We start from the raw sequence: 22,549 nt of genomic DNA on the forward strand, positions 1-22,549 counted from the left end.
CAATAAATTATCCAAACATATTCTTATTTTTCCAACAAAATTTTCTAGCAGCAGCTGAAAAGTTGTTCTCCAGGAACAACTTAAAAGTTGTTGCTTGGAAAGACAATAGCCGCCCCAAACGCTCCACTCCAGGAGTATTTTAATGACATTTACAATAAATAAAATGCCATGGAAGATTATTATTATTATTATAATTATTGAAATATTTACATACATACCACTCCATTCTCACGTATTTCCACATGTAACACCCACACTTCAATTTTTACATACATGCCACCTTATCCATGCATCAAAGATATAATTCACTTTTTAAATGTTAAATACTGATTCTCGTGCGATATTACGACCAGCATAGATGCAAAAAACAAAGTTTAGTAGTTAGATGTGTAAATACATAAAAATTGGGAGGTATTTATGTAAATGCCTCTTTTTATTTAGCTAATATCTCATTTAATTTATATTTATCCACTTTTGAATCAACATAACATGTCCTCACGTGACGCCAGCAATTGATTAAAATACAATCCCCAAATGTTGTTTTTATCTTTATAACAAGATAAAACTCAAGAAACCCAAGTTGACCAAATAAACAAATGAAAGTGGAAGTTGCTGTATAAAATAAGCCTAAAATATAAGTTAAATATAATCAGAATAAAAAGAAGGCCATTAACAAAACAATCAAAACACATTTTGATGCACAAGATGATAAAGAGAAGAAATATGCCATACCAGTGTGGATATGCAGCGCACAGCTAGCTATAAATGCTTCTGACAGTTGGGCGTCTGATACAAATAAAAAAAGGGGCCATTTACATACATTCCACACAATTCTTATGTAATTTACACATCTAATACCTAAACTTTAATATTTACATTCATAGCTCTTGAGCCTCTATTATCACATAAAAAAGACCACTTTTACTAATTTTTAAAAAGACAATTGCACCTTTTTATGCATAGGTTTGTAGCACCAAGATGTTATAAATATAAGTATCAAACTTTTGGCGTTATATATATGTAAAATCCATAAGAATTGTGACTTAGGTATGTAAATTTCCCATAAAAAAGGCAAAACATGTAAAAGAATTAGTTACAGCTTAACTTCCAGCTCCATCTGCTGGAATTACAGGAGAACCGTTTCCGTTTTTCTTGGAGGTACTGAACTGGTGAGAGACCGTCTTGCCCATGAATTTCCCTGCTTTGCTCAGGGCATGGAATCCAGAGCCAACCAGACCAGCACCTGCACCTAGGCCTGAACCGACGATGCCGGCACCGGCGGGTTCACCCGTGGTCACCAGGGATGCTGCTCCGCCCACCGCGCCGCCCAACACGTCCACCGTGCTCCCTATAACACCGGCAGCTTTCAGTTTCTTCTTCTCCTCCAATATTTTCTTCTCCTCTTCTAGAGCCTCGAGTTGTTCCTCCTTTGAGAGGGCGTGATAGAACACCTACAAAATCATGATAGGTATTAAATAAAGACGAGCATTCACATTGGGGATCACTATTTGTTTTTCAAGCGTAGTCATTTTATCTAAAAGTTTTTAGAGCTAAAAATGAGTGGGTGAAAAAATTAATAAAAATAGATTTAACGCCTATTTGGCACTCAATAGTAATAGATCGACATTCGATTCATGAAGTTGAATAGTCAGAATAAGGATAAAAATGACCATCATGATACTAAAACTGAAGTTACAAGGTAATATAATAAAATAACCAGTAATATTAGCTTGAGTATCATTTGTCTTGGATATATAAACATGTATAAGATTAATTTTTACTTGCATGTATAAGAAAGGTTGTAGTGTAAGATAATCCAACAATGCCCTTGTTGGGCCTCATGTCAAATAAATGGAGTCCTTCCACAAGGGTTGCTTCCTAATTGGCATATGATAACAAGGACAGGCAAGGCATTCCAAAGAAAATTTAATAAGATTTGCCTGTTTAGCGAAGAAGGAACAATCAAAGAAAGAACAATAGAGTTGTTCAAAATTCTGCACCAAACTACTTTTAAAATGAATTGCTATGGGCTTGTTTGGGATCATTTATATTTTTATTTTTATTTTTTGTTTATGCTTTCATTTTAAAAACATGCTTGTTTAGTGCATTTTTTTTATATTTTTATTTCTTCTTTAAAAAAATAAATTGTCTTGTATTTAAAAATACTCAAAATATCTAAAAATTATTTTGATTTCTTTTTAAATAATTAAACATGTTATAATATACCAAACATGTTTTATTTCACGTTAAAATATAAAAAATAAATAAATAAATAAAAGTAATTTTGCTTTGTTTATGTTTTTACATGAAATAAAACATGTTGCGTATGTTATAATATGCTTAGTTATTTTTAAAACAAAAAATAAAAATATAAAAAAATGAACTAAATAAACATGTTTTTAAAATAAAGAAAAAAAAAAAAAAAAAAACAAAAAAAAACCAAAGAACTACAAGAATCACACTCTCTTTAAAAAGTCTTTTGAGCAGTCACTCACAAACTTAATAAATAGTGTTCCAGGTTTGAAAGGGAAATTTGATGTTTCACATACAAAAAGTAAATGATCAAATTTTATAAATATTTTACATTGTTTTATGAATGTTGAGATGATAACTTAAAATACTGAGCAACATTTAATTCTCTAACAAAGCCTCACAAATTGATATACGAAAACTAGCATGCACACAATTCGTACTTTTTTATACTATATTTAAAAGTGGCTAAAAATTGTTCAAACAAAAAGCACAATCATTCATTTTCTCAAGAGTAATCGCTGTTATACTTTTTTTTAACTTATATAAAAATTAAAATGTACCTAAGTGACACCTACTCGTCAAACAACAATATAATTTCACTTGATAAATGCCTATTATCCTGCGTCATTCAATCTCTATACATTCATATATAAGTCAAGTATCTATGATCCTTCTAAATTATTTTACTAGCGATCTAGGAGAGAAGCACCATACTACCGACACCTCTTCGGTGATCCCATAAACTTCTCCAAGTTATCTTGCTTTTCCCCCTTCTATTAACTTCTAAAAAAGTTGTCATGGGGACCTCACATTCCACTTCCCTTGCTTCCCCTCACAAAGCATGAACATCTCATGCCCCACTCGCATGCATTGAGCTAAAAAAAATTTGAAACCTTGCTAGAGATAGGCTCTTACGTGTGGTTATATTTATTTCTCTGATGCATCATGGAATCAACATCTTTTTACCTTTATGCTCATGGCCTACTCTTTCGCATTCCAATTGTGTTGTCTAGGCCAGTAGTCCTACCACTTCGATCAAGCTTCTCTCTATTGCAGTTAGCTTTTCTTATTCTTAATGTCCGATGTAATGCATTTTTAAGTCCACTTTACTCCGAATAATATTGGTTTGGATTATCTTCCTCATTAACACCCTATCCTTCGAGGTTTGTGTATTATGATGCATCCCCTTCCCTCGTTCCTTCTCTTAAGATCTTGCTCGCTATAATTTCTCCTTTCATATTGCTTGTTCTTTCAAGGAGACTATTCGGGGGAAGGATTCTAAACCATCTTCAATATTTCATGATTCTATATATTTTCAAAAAAGTTCCTCTCATATTCATTAAAAGCCGCCCTCCATCTTGTAATGTAAACATGCTCCTCTTTTTTCTAATGAAAATATTTCTACATTTGCAACTCCTTTCTTCTTCACTATTTTTAGCAAATTTGTCACAGAAATCTTGACATTGTTTATAAATTCATGTCCTGTTTGAGATTTAATTGAACATTTTTCCATTAGACTTCTTGATTCTATTCATACTCTTATCAAAATATGACAAGACTTGTTACTCAAGACATTTCGAAGGAGATTATAAAATGTTGATGGGTTTTTAATGATGACGCTTAAAGAGTCTCCTAAATATTATTCCTTGAAAAAGTTTCTTGTAACAACTTCACTAGTTATTTCAATAATCATTTATAACTGTAGAAATCATCCGCCATTGATCCCTAGCAAGTAGGAAAAATTATTCCATACGGACACCCCATGCAGAGATGCATGCGGTGTCCGATCTTAACCGTCGATCACCGCAAATATGTATTTCGGTGGACCCCACTTTCAACTTTTTTTTTTTAAATTTGCTTGTGGTGATCGACGGTGGAGATCGAACATTACATGCGGTGTACGTACGAAATAATTTCTCGTGAATTTCACCCTATAAAATCTTATGAGTAAAGTGTATAGTATTCATATGAGAGCATTTTAATTCTAAACTTTACAAATGCATCAAAATGATTTCTAACTCTTTAATTTAGGATTGAAATAATTTTCATAATTTTAAAAATAATCGAAAATTATTTTTATAATTCTATAAATTTAAAACTGAAATAATCATGGAGATTATTTTAATACCACTTAATTGATTCCTTTAAATTTTGGATCCACTGGACCAGGGTGCCGTGCAACATTGTCCAGTTGAACCTTTGTCCTGTTGCACGCTGAAATTTTGGTGGGCCCCACTTTCAACTTTTTTCTTTTTTTTTCTTTTTTTAAAAAAATTTAGATTACGGTGATTGACGGTGAAGATCGGACACCGCATGCATCTTCGTACGGAATAATTTCTCAGCACGTAGGATGTTAGGGAGCATTCAACTAATCGAACCTTACCTTTAAATGTCGTGGCTGCAAATCCAACTACTACTCACTGGGTAAAATTTTGAATGAACTCTAAATCTTGTCATAGAGTCAGTGCCTTCCTTAGAATTTCATGGTCCAACAGATATGACTGGAAACTGATATGCATGTAAGGTGATTAAACTGAATCCTCCTTGTATATTAGCTTCTCTTGATCATTCTATTGTTGGAAACATTAGTGATTTGGCTTAACAATTTGATGATTTTGGTCTTAAAATTTCTAGTATCGAAGAGCAAGCGGACAAATATTTAAATCATTATAACTAACAGAGGCGTTTCATCTATATGTATATGTATATGTATACGTATATGTATATGTATACGTATATATGTACGTATTTTTACTCTCAAAGATTTATCATCCTTCAAAAAAGATGGTTTGAATAAGTCTCCTGGGGTTCACTTTCTATGTATGGTTTCTATGTCACTATTATAACATGTATTTTAGTTTCCTCATATTAGATTAGAATTTATTAGCATTTAATTGATATTATACTGATTGAAAGATTAGAAACTTACGTGAGAAAAAAAAAAAAATTCAAGTGAGCCTAACCAAAGTTGTGTGGGTGCACGTAATCTGAAATGAGCCTAAACCTAGGCACAATAATCCAATCTTAATCAAAACTCATAAGTACAATGGAGCTACTTCGACTCGAATTGAGCTTGAAGCTTGATCATTCACCTCCTCAAGCCCAATCAATCTTAACTAATTTCAGTCTTGCATCATCTCGTGATGGATGCACTCTAATTAATTATAAGTAGTTCCACTCGCAGCAAATGAACGTGCATTTCCACAATCGGATCTCCTTTATCTTATGCGAGCATACCATGATTGATGTCGAGCCTAACCAAACTTATGTTATCATTTATCGACTTGCTTAAAATGCGCTCAATGGCTCGAATAGCCCTACTTAGTTGGTGAATCTTTCACAGCATATTACAAGCCTTGAGGGAATTAAATAGTACATCCCCCACTCCGTGAAACAACTTGTAATTTTGTCAATGTGACATTTTTTTTCTAGAAACTCCCATGACCTCTTTAAGTATCTACTCCTTTCCCGAAGAGAGAATTATAGAATAGAAGTTTCTCTGGTTAGCTTAAGAGATAAGCGAGATTCATCTCATATGGTCCATATGGACAAAGGTGCTTCGTTTTGGGCTTATCCACTCTGGAGAGCATAAGACGGAAACATTACAATTGTTAGGTTTATCTTCACTGTCTTCTTCAGTCATTATGATGTGGATTTCCGTATGGTGTCATTATATGACACTAAAGATAAATCCCAAGTCTCAATGCATGAAGCCCATGTATTCATTGTACACAAGAGCCCCCTCAAAGCCTTCATGCTCCAAGAGGATTGCCTTTAACACCAAACAACTCAAGCGTCCCAACAGGCGTGAGGATCATCGATTTCTAATTGATCACAACCCCTCCTACATGGGTTACTGTGAGGAGACGCAGATGATTCAATCTTGAATCTTAGTTATCTCCTTGAGCCATATCAAATTGCTCGAGGGCAAAACGAGTATTCAAAATGTGCTAGAAGTCCATTTGATAACTTCAAGAAGTAGTTTGGGCAAGTGCACGTGAGAGAATGCTAATGCACGGGATACAATAGATCATTGGCCTCCATTAATACGTATCTATCAGTTCCGTGCAACATCTCTAGAATCTAATACCAATCTTGTACATTTTGGGCTTAATACCAAGCTTATAAGCTAAAACTTTATAAATTTTGATATTTGTATTCAAAATCAACTCTCGATCACTAATTGGATCAAATGGTCAAGGACAAAGTACAACTAAAGTTGTCCTGCACTCCTCACATTGTTATAAATGTGCTTTATCTTAATCAGATTATGGTTTATAAGAGAATCCGAATGTCTATTAACCTCATCCATCTTAATAAAAGCAAAACATGATCCAAGGCTTATAAAAAACACATGGCCCAATTACATTTTTATCAACCAACGACCAATTGTCAATTTAAGCCCTTGACAGTAATTATTGAAAAAATGAGTGAGATTTCAAATGAAAGGATTATATTAAGTTATCCAAAAAGAGCAAATATAAAAATTAAACGATTTAATGAACTTTCTAAGAACTATATAGAGCAAAAGTAAATAGCTAATTAATAAAAATATTTAAAAAATTAAAAAGAGTTTCACATGATTACATTTCAAACTACTTTCAAAAAAATTAAATACATGATTTAATACTTTATGTTTTAATGCAATAAAAAAACACAAGACATATAACTTCAATCATTGATTGAGAAGCAACAATGAAATCCTTTAGCCCAATCCAATGAAAATCTTGTCCATCGATTCAACCCATGATCCATCAAACCACAACTTATATGTATTTTCTTGCACCATAAATACTAAATGAACCCTAATCTTCATTTTCAATACCATTAAATAGTCAAAATTTCCATGAAATGGATGAAGTACCCCCTTTTATGGTTCAATAAAGAGCATGGAACCCAAATAGTTGTGGTAGACTCCACAAACTAACGAGATTGTTAGATAACCCTCAATCAAAATTCAAAAAAAAAAAAAATGAATGATAGAAGCTTATCAAACTTGACACAATCTTGAATAGGCTAACGAATGAGATGAAACATCTAATTACTTGTAATGGGACCTAGAACAAGATGAATTTATTGACAATGTTTAAGCATAAAACCTTCACCAAATAATCTTCAAAATTTAAAAAAAACTCAAACTAAAAGAAATCCTCTTTTTTTGAGTCAGTAAACTGTACGGAATTTTCAATTTGATTTTGTGGACCATCTAATTAAGGTCATATCACCACTAAGCTTCTAACTTGAAACATTGTTAAAATAATATTTGAAGATCCTAAAATTACAAAAAACAAACTCTTAGAACCTTACTACACACAAAGTAAGGACGGGGTGCATACTTATTAAATGTGCCGTTTCAAAATGCCTGACCAACTCAATCAATTTTTAAACATAGCAACACACACCCAATAAATTTAGCACTGATTGCATCACGCAGAATAGTAAATAGAGAGATGTCCTCCTACAAGAAGGACACCTTATCCAAAATCATAAGAGCAATTGCCAAAGGCGAGAAAGGTGGAATGTCGTGCGTTGACAATTAAATGCATCTCAAAGTTTGAATGCTAAGCATTGTCAAAATAATTTCCTCAATCACCATCAAAATTGCATTGCCTACAAGTTAAACACAATTCATCAAGTACCTATCAAACATAGAAGGCTAAGTCAAGATTCATCTAGCTTTCCATAATTTGAACTTGTAAATTCCATCATTGAAGCCTATTCTATAGGAATAATGCCTCATCTATAGGGAAAGGATGACAGATCTACTTGTGGCTCCTTCAAAAGTGAAGCAAAAAGGCCTATACTTGGGCTTCCCTAAAAGATTAGGATTATAAGCCCACCATAATCAACAAAACAATGGCTACCCCTATAAGAATCGCACACCTTACACCACACACAAATACAAAGTATTTTACTCTCCCAACAAAAAAAAAAAATTGAGTTGTAAGACCTAGCCCAAACCTTTAGGCCTCCTTAAAAGGGCCCAATATCCAATAATGTTGATACAAACAATAATGTTGATACAAAGTCATTAAGTTCATAAAACAAAATCCTCCACAAATAAATCATACATCCCAAATTCATTCCTTATCAAGCAAATGAATATCAAGTATTTTAAGACTTTTCTATCAAACAAAGATATGTAAGATGTCTCAAATTATACATCAAGTTTGCACCAAAGATACAAACCTCAATTACAATTCACAGACACAATCAAATCATTCTTTGGGCTAAGGCAAATTGAAACCGTTCTAGAGCTCCTAAAAGGTGTTTAGGAAGCAGGATTTACGAGAAGGTGAATGTGGGATGGCAAGAGGAAGATAATATACTAGTTCAACGTCATTTGGACAAGGATAAGCATCATTTGGCGGCTATCCCATCTAAAAAAGAAAATGGAGCTCCAAAGCGATAAGGTACGGAGGTTCAATAGTTGTTCCTACACAGGCTACAAACACAACAACAATCGCAAAAGGAAGAGGATACGACTCTTCTTAAGGTAGAAACAGTGATTACAATCTTCATAACACTTAAAACAAACTCAAAGTCTCCTAAAAGAAAACACATAAATAGTCTCTCATACAAAAATAAACCTAATTAAAAAGAAAGAAATAGGAAATTTAAGGCTAGAAAAGGAAAATAACTATGCTAAATTTAATAATGGGGGCAAAAAATCCCATAAGCAAAGTTTCCATGGGCAGAACTCGTGCCCGACCCATCCCGCAATCATGAAAATTGCAAAAATTTGTGATTCTGCAAGTTTCTACAAAAATTCAGCTCCCGCATCATTCTCCATGGCTAGGAAAGACTACTTCTTTGGAAGCTTCTAATATCAATTTAACACCATAAAAAAGTCATTTCACTATTGTGGCTAGGGGAGCTCCACTACAAAAGTCTATGCTCACGTCTTCTAAAGACAACTCTGAACACATAAGTCCTTCCAAAATATACCCTGATAGAATAAATATTCATTCTTTTCTTGCACAATCAAAGTAAAAACTGCACAGACAGCTATTATCATGTACCAAGTCTCAAGTCATTAAATATGTACTATGATTCCCCCCGCTCCCTGTAATTGGCTAGACACATCCGACAAACAAGTTTATCTGCAGGAACCAACTATGGAACCAAATCTATAACATGTTGAACCACTCTCTATGGAAACCGATCGAGAGGTAAACCATCGGTACAGATGTCTGACAGCTCCTTCAATAAGAGTTGCCAATTTTTTGGTATCGGCTCCTTAGATTCACTAAATCAAAGACAACCTATGTCAGTCTCGTTGGAGTCTCTATCATAGATTCAGCTTTAATCACTAGCATCTCTCTCTTGCCAGTTGGAAGTGGATAATCCTCTTTGACGTCTCCATTCTCATCTATGTCACAGTCTAATTCTTCAACCACTTCCTGTTCGCTGAAAAAGAACACCCTCCTATTTGAGCAATCAGACACCATTTGGCCAAACTTTGATACTTGAAACATATACTAACGAAGATGAATTTGACAATGTTGATGGACTCCATCTTATCTCCACTCTGGATTGATTTTTTCTCGGGCAGGGGTGGATTGAATGCTTCACTAGCTGTACTCTAACTGCCTGATCTAATTGTGGAATCCTATTTGAAGGGTGGTGTGGACTCGATATTGTTTGCGGTCTGTCCACTCTCAAGTTTAGGTTCTAGACATCTTGTAATGAACAATAAGATTGCAACTGTACCATATTGCCAATGGACAATCTCAATCCCCTTACATATCAAGTTATGGTGTTCTCCTATGGCTCTACTAGCCCACATTTTAACATAAACTTCTTGAGCTCAATTTTGTACTCATTTATTGAGATCTTTCTATTGTAATTGGTAAAGTCTAAGCATACATCATATTTATAATGTATTGGGTAGATACTTGTGTTGCATCTCACATGTTATCTTGTACAAGATAATGATTTCAAATTTCTCACATTGCTATCGAAGAATCATCAAATTCTCCCACCATAAAAAAACATTGTTTCTTAGCTTAATAATGACTAGTTTAACTCTTTTATCAGGTGGAATGCCTTTATACTTAAAAAATTTATTTCACTGGTTGGAGCCACTCAATAAAATTGTTTGAAATCATATGACTGTCAAAATCTAATAAATCCACATTTACTGCAAGATCTTGACTTCTATGATAGTCCATGTCAAATTATCGGGATGTTGATTCTTCGTCGCTAAAACTTCCCGATGCGAGAGATTTACTTTCAAAATTTAATAAAATTTATTTCACTGGTTGGAGCCACTCAATAAAATCGCATGAAACCATATTACTGTCAAAATCTAATAAATCCACATTTACTGCAAGATCTTGACTTCTATGATATTCCATGTCAAATTATCGGGATATTGATTCTTTGTCACTAAAACTTCCCGATACGAGAGATTTATTTTCTCCCCTCAATCTAGAGAGTCACCATTGTGACTATGAGTGACGTCTTCAGATTGTCTTCTCTCAAAGATGGCAAACATTTCCTGGAGTTGAAGGTTTTTCACTGCATATCCTCCATAATAAACTTCTAAATAACTCTATGCATATTTCTACTAGGCAGCATTGTATAATTTTATTTCGATCAATGTTTTGACTAGTGTATAACAACAACAAGGCTTTATCTCAATAAGTGTCGGCTACATGAATCCCTTTACTCCTTTGTGCTCTATTGAGTGTCATTTTTCATTTAATTCTAATAAACTAAGATCCATTTCTATAAAGCATGCCCTAAGTTTTTTTAGGTCTACCTCTACCTATCTTAATATAAGTCAAATCCAAAACATCTATTCTCCTAGCAGGGTCATCAGAGGGTCGATGTTTAATGTAACCAAACCATCTAAGGAGACTCTCTACCCTTGTCTGCCACTGGAACTACTCCAATACAATCATAAAAATATTCATTTCACATTTTATCTCAAAGCGTAAAACCACCCATCCACTTGAGCATTCTCATCTCAACAACACTTAATGTTATGCTTCTCTTTTACAGGCAAATAATTTGCGCCATAAAGTATTGCAGGTCTCGCCACCATCTTATAATTTCTTTCTTCAAGTCTAAGCGATGTTTTTCTATCACACGATAAGCATGATACATTCATCCTATTCAACCATCCAACATTAACACTTCTTAGTAACATCCCCATCTATAACACCATCACTCTGAACAAAAAAACCCGAGATATCCAAAATGTTCACTCCTTTTAATGACTTGATCACTCATTGTTACAACCCGCCATTAGCTCTAATATTACTAAAATTAGATTCCATGTATTCAGTTTTAGATCAACACAAATGAACATTTTTAGACTTCAAAGTTGAACTCCATAACTCAAAATTTCCCTGAACCCCCTCTATAGTCTTATCCACAAGAAGGATATCATCAACGAAAAACATACACCAAGCTACATCCTCCTGTAAATTTCCAGTAATAACATCCACAACTATAGCAAAAAGATATAAGCTTAAAGTCGAACCATGATGCAATCCGACTGAGATATAAAAATACTTGTTCAATCTTGTGTTCGAACACAGGTAACAACTCTAGTACATAAATCTTTAAAGAATTGAATATAAGCATTATCAACTTCTTTCTTTTCTAAAACTCTCTAAAGTACTTTTCTTAGAACTTTATCATAAGTTTTTTTCTAAATTAACAAAATCATATGTTGTTCATCTTTACTCTCTCTATACTTCTTCATCGAACCTCTCAATAAATGTATGACTTTCATAGTAGAATTGCTTTGCATGAATCTAAACTGATTTTGATAATTTTTTGTCTTACATCATAAACTATGTTCAATTATTATCCCATAGTTTTAATATATGGCACAATAACTTAATTCCTCTATAATTTGTAAACTCTAATGTATCCATTTATTTTTAAAAGTAGAAACTAATAGACTCTTTATCCACTCATCACACACCTCTTTAGTTTTTAAAATAATATTAAAATGTTTAGTAAGCCAAAAAATTCACAGTTTCCTAAAAATTTATATACTTCTACTTAAATACTTTCAGATCCTATTGCTTTTCCACACTATATCTTTAAAGTCTCCTCAACTTCTATTATACTAATTCTCTATTGAAAATAAAAAATTATTATTATTTATGATATTAAAATCACTAAATTCAATCATGTTTTCACAATCTTCATTAAAATATTTATCAAAATATCTCCCTCACATATGTTGAAAATTTCATCTAAAAAAATAGTTTTTTTTTTTTTTATTTTCAACATTAATACACGTAAACTAAATATTTGTTTTTCTTGTCTTTTTGCTTGCCTAGTTTATACAAATTTATCTTTCAATTGTTTTAGTATCTAATATATTATAAATATCATGAAAAGTAGAACCTTTAATATTACAAATTATTCTCTTAGACTCTCCACGTCACATTATATTTTTTGTCATCCTCAAAATCTTACATTTAAACCAATTTTTATAACAAAATTTCTTATTTCCTATTTTTACTTGCACATTATTATTCTACCACCAATTATTTATATTTATAAAAGTTTTCCCTTCTCCAATCATATTTTTTGTAACTTACTTAATAATACCCTTTACTTTATCCTATATAGTATTAGCTTCTTCATGAACATTCAAAATCATAAGACCATGATATTTACTCATAAAAATAATTTTATTTGTCTTTTAAGTGCTCCCGTTTAATTTTATAATAATATTATATTGTATTTTTTTTCCAATCTGTAATCTTAAAATCCAAACCTACTAACCAATATAAGGTACTTAAATTTTCTCTTGGCATAATCTTACAATCCTTATAATCTTGAAGATCTATATTTCTCATAAGAAAATAATAAATATATTTTATTAGATCTATTTTTATAAGTGATAATATTTTCATCTCTTTTCTTAAATAAGTATTAGCAACAGTAAAATTATAAGCTAAAAAAAAATCTAATATAACTCTATATTCTTCATTAATCATTCCAAAATCATAGTCACCGCAAATACTTCTAAAATCTTTTATCATTTTACCAACATGTCCATTTAAATCTTCTCCAATAAATTTTTTTCTTCAAGAGAGATTCTTTGTATTATGATTTTAGGTCAGCATATACTCCTCCACAAGCTAAATGTAAACCATTTGCAAAAGGAAGATGATACAACACTAATTAGGAAGTGTTTGACTACGAGAAGGATTTATGTTAGAAGGATTTAGTAAATTTGGATTTATTAAAAACAACCTCATGTTGGATTTATTAAATCTAGATTTTAACATGTCTGAAATTTCATAAATCTATAAAACATGTGTTTTTTTATGTTTGGTTGGATTTAGTAAATTCGATAGATAAATCTTGTTAATAAAGAGCTACCAAATACCCCCTAGTGGAAATATATATTACAATCTCCATAATACTCAAAACAAAGTCAAAGTCTCCTCACTCTCGTGTAGAAATAAATATAATTAGAAGAAGAGAAATAAGAAAAAAGGCTGGAAAACCTAAATGATTATGTTGAGTATGATAACCAAAGTAGAAAATTCCGTAAGCAAAGTTTTCACGGGTAGGACTTATGCCCTCCTATCCCACAATTGCAGGAATAACAAAAACTCATGTTGTCACAGTATTTTTACGGGTTTTTGTGGAGCTTCAGCTCCTGCATCACAAATACTTATAAGACTATCGACCAACCTTCACTTGAATGCAAGCCGCCCCTCTCATTTTCATGAAATTAGCATTCACCTACTTCTTCTTAACGAAATACTTCCCAGACCGATGTCCTCAAGGTATTTTTCTAATTCATCCATGTAACAATCCTTATTCCAATTTCTATAACACAGGTTAGAAGAACCACCCTAACTTTAACTAGAATAACAATTATGGTGGAGGAAACCAACAATGGGGTAATAATCAAACAAATTCTTATGGGAATTAAACTCAAGTTAATTCTAACTTTAGACATTCCCATCCTCCTAGATTTAACTAGAACCCACAATTTAAGGAGAAAAAGTAGTCGTTGGAGGAAGTTGTTTTGCAAATGGAGAATCAACTGCAAAGTCAATGTACTGCTATAAGAAATAGTGAGAACCAGTTGTAAAAGATTGCTAACTCACTTAGCAATCAACCTCAAGGAACTCTTCCTAGCAATACAGAGATTAACCCTAAGAAGAAGAATAGTGAGCACGTCAAAACTGTGAAGTTAGGGAGCGGAAAATAGTTGGAAGATGTAGTTCAGGAGAACCTTGAGTTAGAGAAAAAACATTTAGAGCTTGAAAAACCTATGAAAAATATTTCTAAGGAATTAGAAAAATCAGTTTCACCAACTCGAATTAACTTAGAAAAACCTCCAACTCTGTTTCTCAAAGACGGCAACAACAAAAACTTGATCAATAATTTTCGAGATTTCTAGAAGTTTTCAAGAAACTGATAATTAATATTTCTTTTACTGAGGCCCTAGAGCAAATGCCCAGTTACATAAAGTTCTTGAAGGAAGTAGGTTAACTCAAAATTTCTACTTAAGGAACGTCACGTACATGACTAATGTACTCAACTATGTAGATACTTAACCTCAATATTAGACTCTCAAGAACCATCTCAAATTAAATGTACATATAGACCTAAGCCTCAAAGAATTTCCTATAATACCCAAACCATCATCATCCGTATGCTTTAGGATAGTGATTTCTCAAGATGTATTCGATATTTGAACTTGAATCAATGAATTATCATAACACATTGACACTTCAATGATCGTGTAGGAACCTCTTAAACATTAAAAATCATAATCTTTGAATCCTAGCATGTGAGATGTCCTTTTATGCTGAGTATCTTCCTTAACATTAATGTATGCTATTATTGAACAGTAAATTAAAGGCTCTAGGAAGAAGGAATTTAGGACTTCATTCAGCTTAAGATGATAACTTATCTAAACTTTTTTTAGCGTTCTAAGAATTTGTTTCATCCACCTTACACCATCAGAAGTTTAGGTTTCATAATTAAAATGATGACATTTTAAATTACATAAACAACACAAAGAATGGATAGGTCTTTGAGAATTACTTGAAAGAAATTACTTGGAGCATCTGCCATTTTTACTACTATACCCCCTATATTTGTATTTGAAAAAAAAAATGTTGTTCTGGTCAATGGTTAAGATGGACTTCATCTTAGAACTGATTGCTATGTGAACTTGATTTGACGTGCATGCAATCTTAGTAGCGACAAAAATGCTGTATTTTGTATAATCTGTGTAAAAATGATCAAGCCAATATCTTTATAGTTATTTCCATTTAGAATCCAATTATTAAAAGAAAATACAGCTACTGACCTTAACAGTAATAGTCCCCCTGTCTTTCTTATCCTTTATCTTCATCATATCCAGTGAAGGTAGCAATCGAAGCTCAAATTCTTTAATAATTTCAGCTTCCAATTCAACCAACGGCAACTTGACTACACCTAATTTCTTATCTTGTGAAAGGTCATCTTCATCAAAAACCTAGAGATAACAGCAAAAAAAAGTAGCAAGATTTCAGCACAGCATCAAAGATGCTTGTTTTCTTTTTAAAGGAAAACAGTGATGGAAAATGTAAGAAAATTCAAGAAGGACCAACTAAACTTAAACACATAATTGAAACAGAACGGTCAAGCCATTTACTAATGATAGGTTTCAAAAATTAATTTACAGGTAATTTTGTCCAAAAATGTTATTTGGCCGGGCAAAGAAAAAAAAACTCATGCAGCAAGCCTTATCCAAGTATCAAAAGGAGCATCAATTGCAATAGTCAATAAGCTCCCACATATGCAATAGCTTTTTATAAAGTCAAAAATATTATAACGAGAATATAATACAAGTACATTAAGGTCAATTAACAAGAATTGCCAGAGAAAAGGGTCATAAGCAAAATACAGATAAAGTGAAAGCTTGAGGAACTAAATCCCCAGATACATGAGAACTATAAAATGCCTCATTTGAATCTCCTAGATTAAAGTCTGATGAAAACGGAGGAGGTGACAATATTTTTTTTTTTACTCCAGCAATTCTAGGTGAACTCCAAAACATCCTATATGCTAAAGAGCCGACATATGTTAGTACCCACATCTGTGAAATAGAAGAAGATGGAAGCATTTAGAGAAATTTGAGGGGATGGAAAGAGATGTCGTACACAACTTGGGTCGTTCCAGATAAGTGGAAAGGAATTTGGAGGGAAGGTGGGGTGTTGGTAGTGAAAGAGAAGCCACTACTAGATGATAAATAGGAGTAGACATAGGCTCTAAACCCAAAGGAAAAGCTGGTTTTAAGTTCCAACTACAGGCCTGATTTGACTTGGATATTTTAAGAGTGGCTGCAAGTTGACACTAATCCTTTTGTAGTATATTACGTATTTAAGAATTTGATTTCATTAATTCTAGATAGAGTAAACATGCCCAAAAATCTTGCAGAATGTGCAATAATATTGGATGTTCTAATCTGAGTTTCAACAAATATCCCACAATTTCAGGAGCCAACCCAAACCTCTTTTCCCAAGTTAGAAATAGCATCTAGTTCAACAAGGAAACGAGCTATTAATGACTAAGAGAAATGAGTAAAAGCATTATCAACTTATAAGGGTTTGCCAAATATTAAACTCAATGAATATAGTGATGAATGGTTGAAATAATGTAGCCGAAGTCAAGGAATTGACATCTATATTGGAGTAATTGGTGGTTCATCTAAAAGTTTAAAATGGGACAAACATTTTAGCAAACGTATTAAAAAGCCACTGATATAGTTAAGTCAAGCTATAAAAAGCTCGGTGCAGTCAATCTTTAAGGATAATTTGATAATGATAAATGAGACAAAAAGCAATGGATAATCTTCATATTAGGATGAGCCACTAAAATTTGCTAAAAATAAAAAAATAAAGAGGTCTAATAAGCCCAATGATCTCCTTGTCAGTGAAATAAGTGCAAATTTCCCTTGGTGCTTAGAGAGAATCTTAGAAGGATGTGAAAGTACGTGTTGATTAAGAAAATATAGAAATATTACTTTTCATAAGAATGAACGAATACTATCATTTGGCTCACAAATAGCTTATACAAAAGACTAGAGGTATGATGGGCATTAGGATGTTCCACTCTGGAGAAGGCTACCTAACAGGATAAGCCAAAGAGGGATAAAAGAGAAGGGGCTTGAAAAATCAATGGTAAAGGAAGTCGATCCAAGTTGGAATTTGGAATGTTAAGTAAAACACAAATCCAATATGAAATAAAAGAATAAATATGGTGACTAAGGTGATGGTAAGAGCAGAAGTTCACCAAAAATGGGGCAGGTTTGATATTAAGAAAGTGTGAGCTTTGGAAACGAGCTAATGTACATAATCTTACTCTTTCACTGAAAGAATGCCCTCTTTGTGACAATAACCTCCAAGTTGAATTGATGATAGCCGAACCAAAAATAACATGAGGATTGAGAAATAATTACTCAATGACAAACATCACTTCACTGCATCAACCCCTTTTCTTCTAAAGCATGATTCCTGAATCTTATAGTATGATGCCATTTCTAAATCATTCTAAACAGGGGTATCAAAATTTGACCCAACATGCCAACTCGCCTGAACCCGACTTGTAAAATCTGAGTTCAGGTTGACTCGGAATAATTTTCAGGTTGAGTTTGGGTTGAATATCCTAACTCGTTTAATTTTCAGGCTAGATTCGGGTTGACCCGCCAACCCCAAATTGACTTGAAATCGACACGTCAACCTAGAATTGACTTGAAATTGACCCAATTTTAACTCAAATAGCTATTATTTGTCATGTTAAATGGGTCATATATGTTGGGTTCGGGTTGGCGTGTTAAAAGCGGGTCGGGTTCGGTTTGAGATTTTTGACTTGTATATTTTTAGAGTCAAGTTTGGTTGGGGCATATTCAGATCGGGAACCCGACCAGCTGATGTGGATTGACACCCCTCATATGTGCATGCATGAATGTGCATGTATGTATGGATTATGTATGGATGTATGGATATATATGTATGATGTATGGATATATATGTATGCATCCATGGATGGATGGATGGATGGATGGATGGATAAATGGATGTATATATAGATATATATGTATGCATCCATGGATGGATGGATGGATGGATGTATGCATGTACGTATGGATTGATCTATGGATGGATGGATGGATGGATGGATGGATGGATGGCTGTATGGATGGATGGATGGATGGATGGATGGATGGTTGTATGGATGGATGGATGGATGTTTGTATGGATGCATGGATGGATGTATGGATGTACGTACAGATGTACGTCTGAATGTATGGATGTATGTATCTCATGTATCTATGCATGTATTGATGTATGTATAGCGCATTATGTATGCATGCATGCATATATGCATGAATGTATGTATGCATAAATGCATGTATGGATGTAAGCATCTATGTATGAATTTATAGATGCATGTATATATCTATGTATCTATATATGTATACATGTATGCATCTATGTATCTATGTGTGTATGCATGTATATATCTATGTACCTATATACAAGCATATATCTATGTATCTATATACATGCATATATGTATGTATGTATGTATGTATGCATGCATGCATGCCTGTATGTATCTATGTATGTGTCTATGTATCTATGCATGCATGTGCATGTATGTACCTATGTATGCATAGCAAGATAAAGAGAAATAGAAGACTTATCAAAATAAGCTAAATCAATTAGAAGATGGTGGTCATAAATTCTAACAAGATCAACAGGTAATAAAATTAGTTTGATAAATGCAACAAAAACATGCTAATAGAGTTTCAGTTTTCACTATTTGCTGAAGAATTGCATGCTATAATAGTTAATGATCATACAAGGAACGAACTAAAGCAATTAAATCATACTTCAAAAAAGATGGATTGAGTTTCCTTGTCCTCGGCAAGAAGCTCAAACGTTTCATTCCATATAGGGTTGAGATTGTTATTGACCACTTTTGTTTTGAACTTGAACACAGGACGTACATACAAAACCACATAAGGATCGGATTTTCCAATCATTTCCATATTTTTCAAAGAGGTTGCCTTCACCACTGTAACGGAAATCCTTCCTTGCGGTTTGAGTTCAAGGTCACTGCGAGAAAAATAGATGGTTGATAATCATCTTCAAAACAAGAATGACTAGTTTAAACAATCATGTATTTAAGCATTTCTTTTTTTTTTCAGAAGCTGTGAAAGCCTTCTAATTAAGAGAAATAATAAGGATACAAAGAAATAATCACGCAATGAAGAATTAGACGATTAAATAAAAGAATTTATTTCAGAAAAAGAAAGTTAAACAATAGGCCTAAAAAGATATAGAGAAATGGAAAATTCAAAGTTCTCTTTTTCTCTGAGAATTTATGCTATTTATATCAGAAATGCATTTGTTGTTCCTTTTGTTCCAAATTTTCCAAATAGAGAACAAGAGTGGATCCCAAATATCTTTAGAATTATCTTTTGATTAAAAAGTCACCTCATGAAGATAATGTTGAGCTGAGAGCAAGAGAAATTCCCAAACTTTGTCAGCATTGCCTTTGTTAAATGGTGTACTTTCATGAAGAGAATGTAGAGCAGAAGGTGACAAAAGTACTAGTAACATTAAAAAAAAAAAAAAAAGTTGCGTCCAAACGGTTAATGTAAATCAACATATGAAGAATGTGTGAGATTCATCCTCTGGGAGGAAATCTGCATGACGTACTCTTTAGAGATGCCAAAGCCCTAATGGGATAGAAAAAAAGGAAAAGAATCGTTCCTAAAATAAGACTCCACCCAAAGAGAGCAATCAACCAAGACACTACACTACACTAAGGATTCCAAATCCAACAATAACTAGTAATAATACCATTACGTATTAAAAAATAATATGAGAAATTGACAGAGAAAATACCTTCGGGAAAGAGCAAAAAATTCAAAAAGACAATGTTTGAATCCAACCTAATGAATAAAACTAATTATATTAATTTGCAATATCTTTAACCAGATGAAAAAGGAGTGATCCCTTGCGAGTGAAAATCCAGCCATAACTATGGGAAAAATAGACAAAATAAAAGGATAGTATGAAGCTTTGCTAAAGGAAATTTATCCAAATAAAGTTTCCAATTTTTTTTTTTCAATATTATTTATACTCAAAAGAATACTACAACAACAACAAGGCTTAATCCCACTAAGTGAGCTCGGCTACGTGAATTCTTTTTCTCCATTGCGTCTCCTATTGAGTGTCATATTTTCATTTAATTCTAATAGATTAAAATCATTTTTTATACAATAAGCCAATTCTTTTAGGCCTGTTTATGCCTTTCTTAACATAAGTCGAATCTAAAACTTCTACCTCCTAAGAGGATCATCAGATGGTCGGCGTTTAATGTGAGTAAACAATCTAAGACGACTCTCTCTAATCTTGTCGGGCACTGGAGCTACACCAACCCTATCACGGATATATTCATTTCGTTTTTTGTCTCCAAGTGTCAAGCCACTCGTCCACCTAAGCATTCTGATCTCAACAACATTTAATTTTGTTTTATACTTCTCTTTTAAAGGCCAACATTTTGCGCCAAAAGAAAAAAATGAGATGAAAAAAAACCTAAGAATACTTTTTGGATACTCTTAATAAAATGAGGGATGAAGGTGCATTTACCAAAAGAGGAAAAAAAATCATTTTACAAAAATATAAAACACTGAGCCTTGACTAGCAAACTCCAAATTAACAATTTCACTCGTTCTAATATTTAGAAAAATCTTCTTTAAATATTTTTTCCTTTCATTCAACATCTTCATATTTTGATGTGGTGCAATACAATTTGCAAATTTACTTGGGCAAACAAAATAAAATGCATAATAAAAGAATGCATCTAATAAACCAGATTAATCATAGAGAAAGGGCTAATGGGATAAACACTTTCATTGATTACAAATTTAAATTAAACCTTGGATTAAAAAAGAGAGGTAAGCAATAAAAATGAGCATTACTTTTATTTTATTTTTATACAAGGCTAACATACACCACCTTATAGAAGTGGAGCCTTATGGTTTTTTTTTTTATTTTTTGCATATTAATATATAGTCACTAACCTTGTGATCATAATGTCACGTCTCATTCACAAGGTGGAGATGGACTTGTCAATATCAAGTATTCTTAAAATGTCTTATGGTCATGTTTATGACAGGAAATGAAAAACTCCACTAAGTTGGGTCTAAGTGGGTGAACACCAAATGTTAAGTCCCGAACTAGTTGATGAAGCTACAGAGAATATCAGGTTAATCAGAGACGGATTGAAAGTTGCTTGGGATCATACAACAGAAATATAATGACCCAAAGCACTAAGCAGTAAAATTTGAAGTTGGTGATTTTGTGTTTTTGAAAGTCAAGCCAACGAGAGGTACAACAAGAGTCGCTCAAGGAAGTAAGTTGATTCTCAGGTATATTGCTCCTTTTGAAATTATAGAAAGGATTAAGCATGTTGATTACAGGCTAGTATTACCTACAAATATGTCAGATATTCACGATGTGTTTCACATTTCAATGTTAAGAAAATAAGTTTCAAATTCAGAGCAAAGGATTTCACATGAAGAAATTGACATACAGAAAAATCTAACTTATATTGAAACGTCGGAAAACAATTTTAGAATATGATGCTAAAAACCTAAGGAGAAGACAAATTTCTTTTGTAAAGAAAAAGTAGAAGCACGATTCTGAAAAGGAAGCCACGCGGGAAAAAGAAGAAATGCGACAAAGATATCCCTCTCTTCAAGTAAAACCAGAAATTGAGGATGAAATATTATAAGAGAGGAGTGTTGTGTAATACCCAAAATTTGAGAACCAGGTGAAATTCAATAAATTTTAAAAAGTAACCCAAATTTCGCATTCCTCAAAATTCAATAGAAGAGACTTTATAAAATCCTATGCATTGGATCGATCAATTCGATATATAACACTATTCATGAATTTTTAACGGATTGGGAGATATAAAATTTAAAATTTTTAAGTTTAATTAACCTAATTAACCTTTAATTATCCTAATCCTTCACTAATCCTACCTATGCACTGGTCTCTGTCGACTCCTCCGCTCACCTGTAAGATCCAGAGACCTTTGCTATAGTGTTGGGGCAAACAGGGCGAACCGAGCGATACCAAGGAAGTGTGAATCCCTCTTTTACGTTAATTGAGATGTTTCTTTCGTTACAATTTTGTTTTGACATTTGCCACGAATTTGTACAATTTTTTATTTTCGGTAGCCATGGTAAGTGTCAAACTTGGTTTGCAAGCTTCCGTAAGGGCTA

At 32.9% G+C, this 22,549-nt stretch overlaps 1 protein-coding gene across 4 annotated transcripts in view; it reads right to left on the reverse strand.

Moving 5' to 3' along the window:
- Positions 1 to 1,002: 1,002 nt before the first annotated feature.
- LOC110036804 (synaptotagmin-5) overlaps positions 1,003 to 22,549 on the reverse strand; it is a 67,436-nt gene continuing 45,889 nt past the window's right edge. For all 4 annotated transcript variants that reach the window (XM_020741334.1, XM_020741331.1, XM_020741332.1 and 1 more), the window contains 3 exons: positions 19,139 to 19,364; positions 15,569 to 15,736; positions 1,003 to 1,451 (listed from right to left, as the gene is read on the reverse strand). In XM_020741334.1, coding sequence (XP_020596993.1) covers positions 1,101 to 1,451; positions 15,569 to 15,736; positions 19,139 to 19,364 — 745 coding nt within the window. In that variant the 3' untranslated portion in view covers positions 1,003 to 1,100. The remainder of the gene's footprint in view (positions 1,452 to 15,568; positions 15,737 to 19,138; positions 19,365 to 22,549) is intronic.

This window comes from Phalaenopsis equestris, unplaced genomic scaffold (assembly GCF_001263595.1).
Source record: "Phalaenopsis equestris unplaced genomic scaffold, ASM126359v1 Scaffold211064, whole genome shotgun sequence".
Taxonomy (NCBI): domain Eukaryota; kingdom Viridiplantae; phylum Streptophyta; class Magnoliopsida; order Asparagales; family Orchidaceae; genus Phalaenopsis; species Phalaenopsis equestris.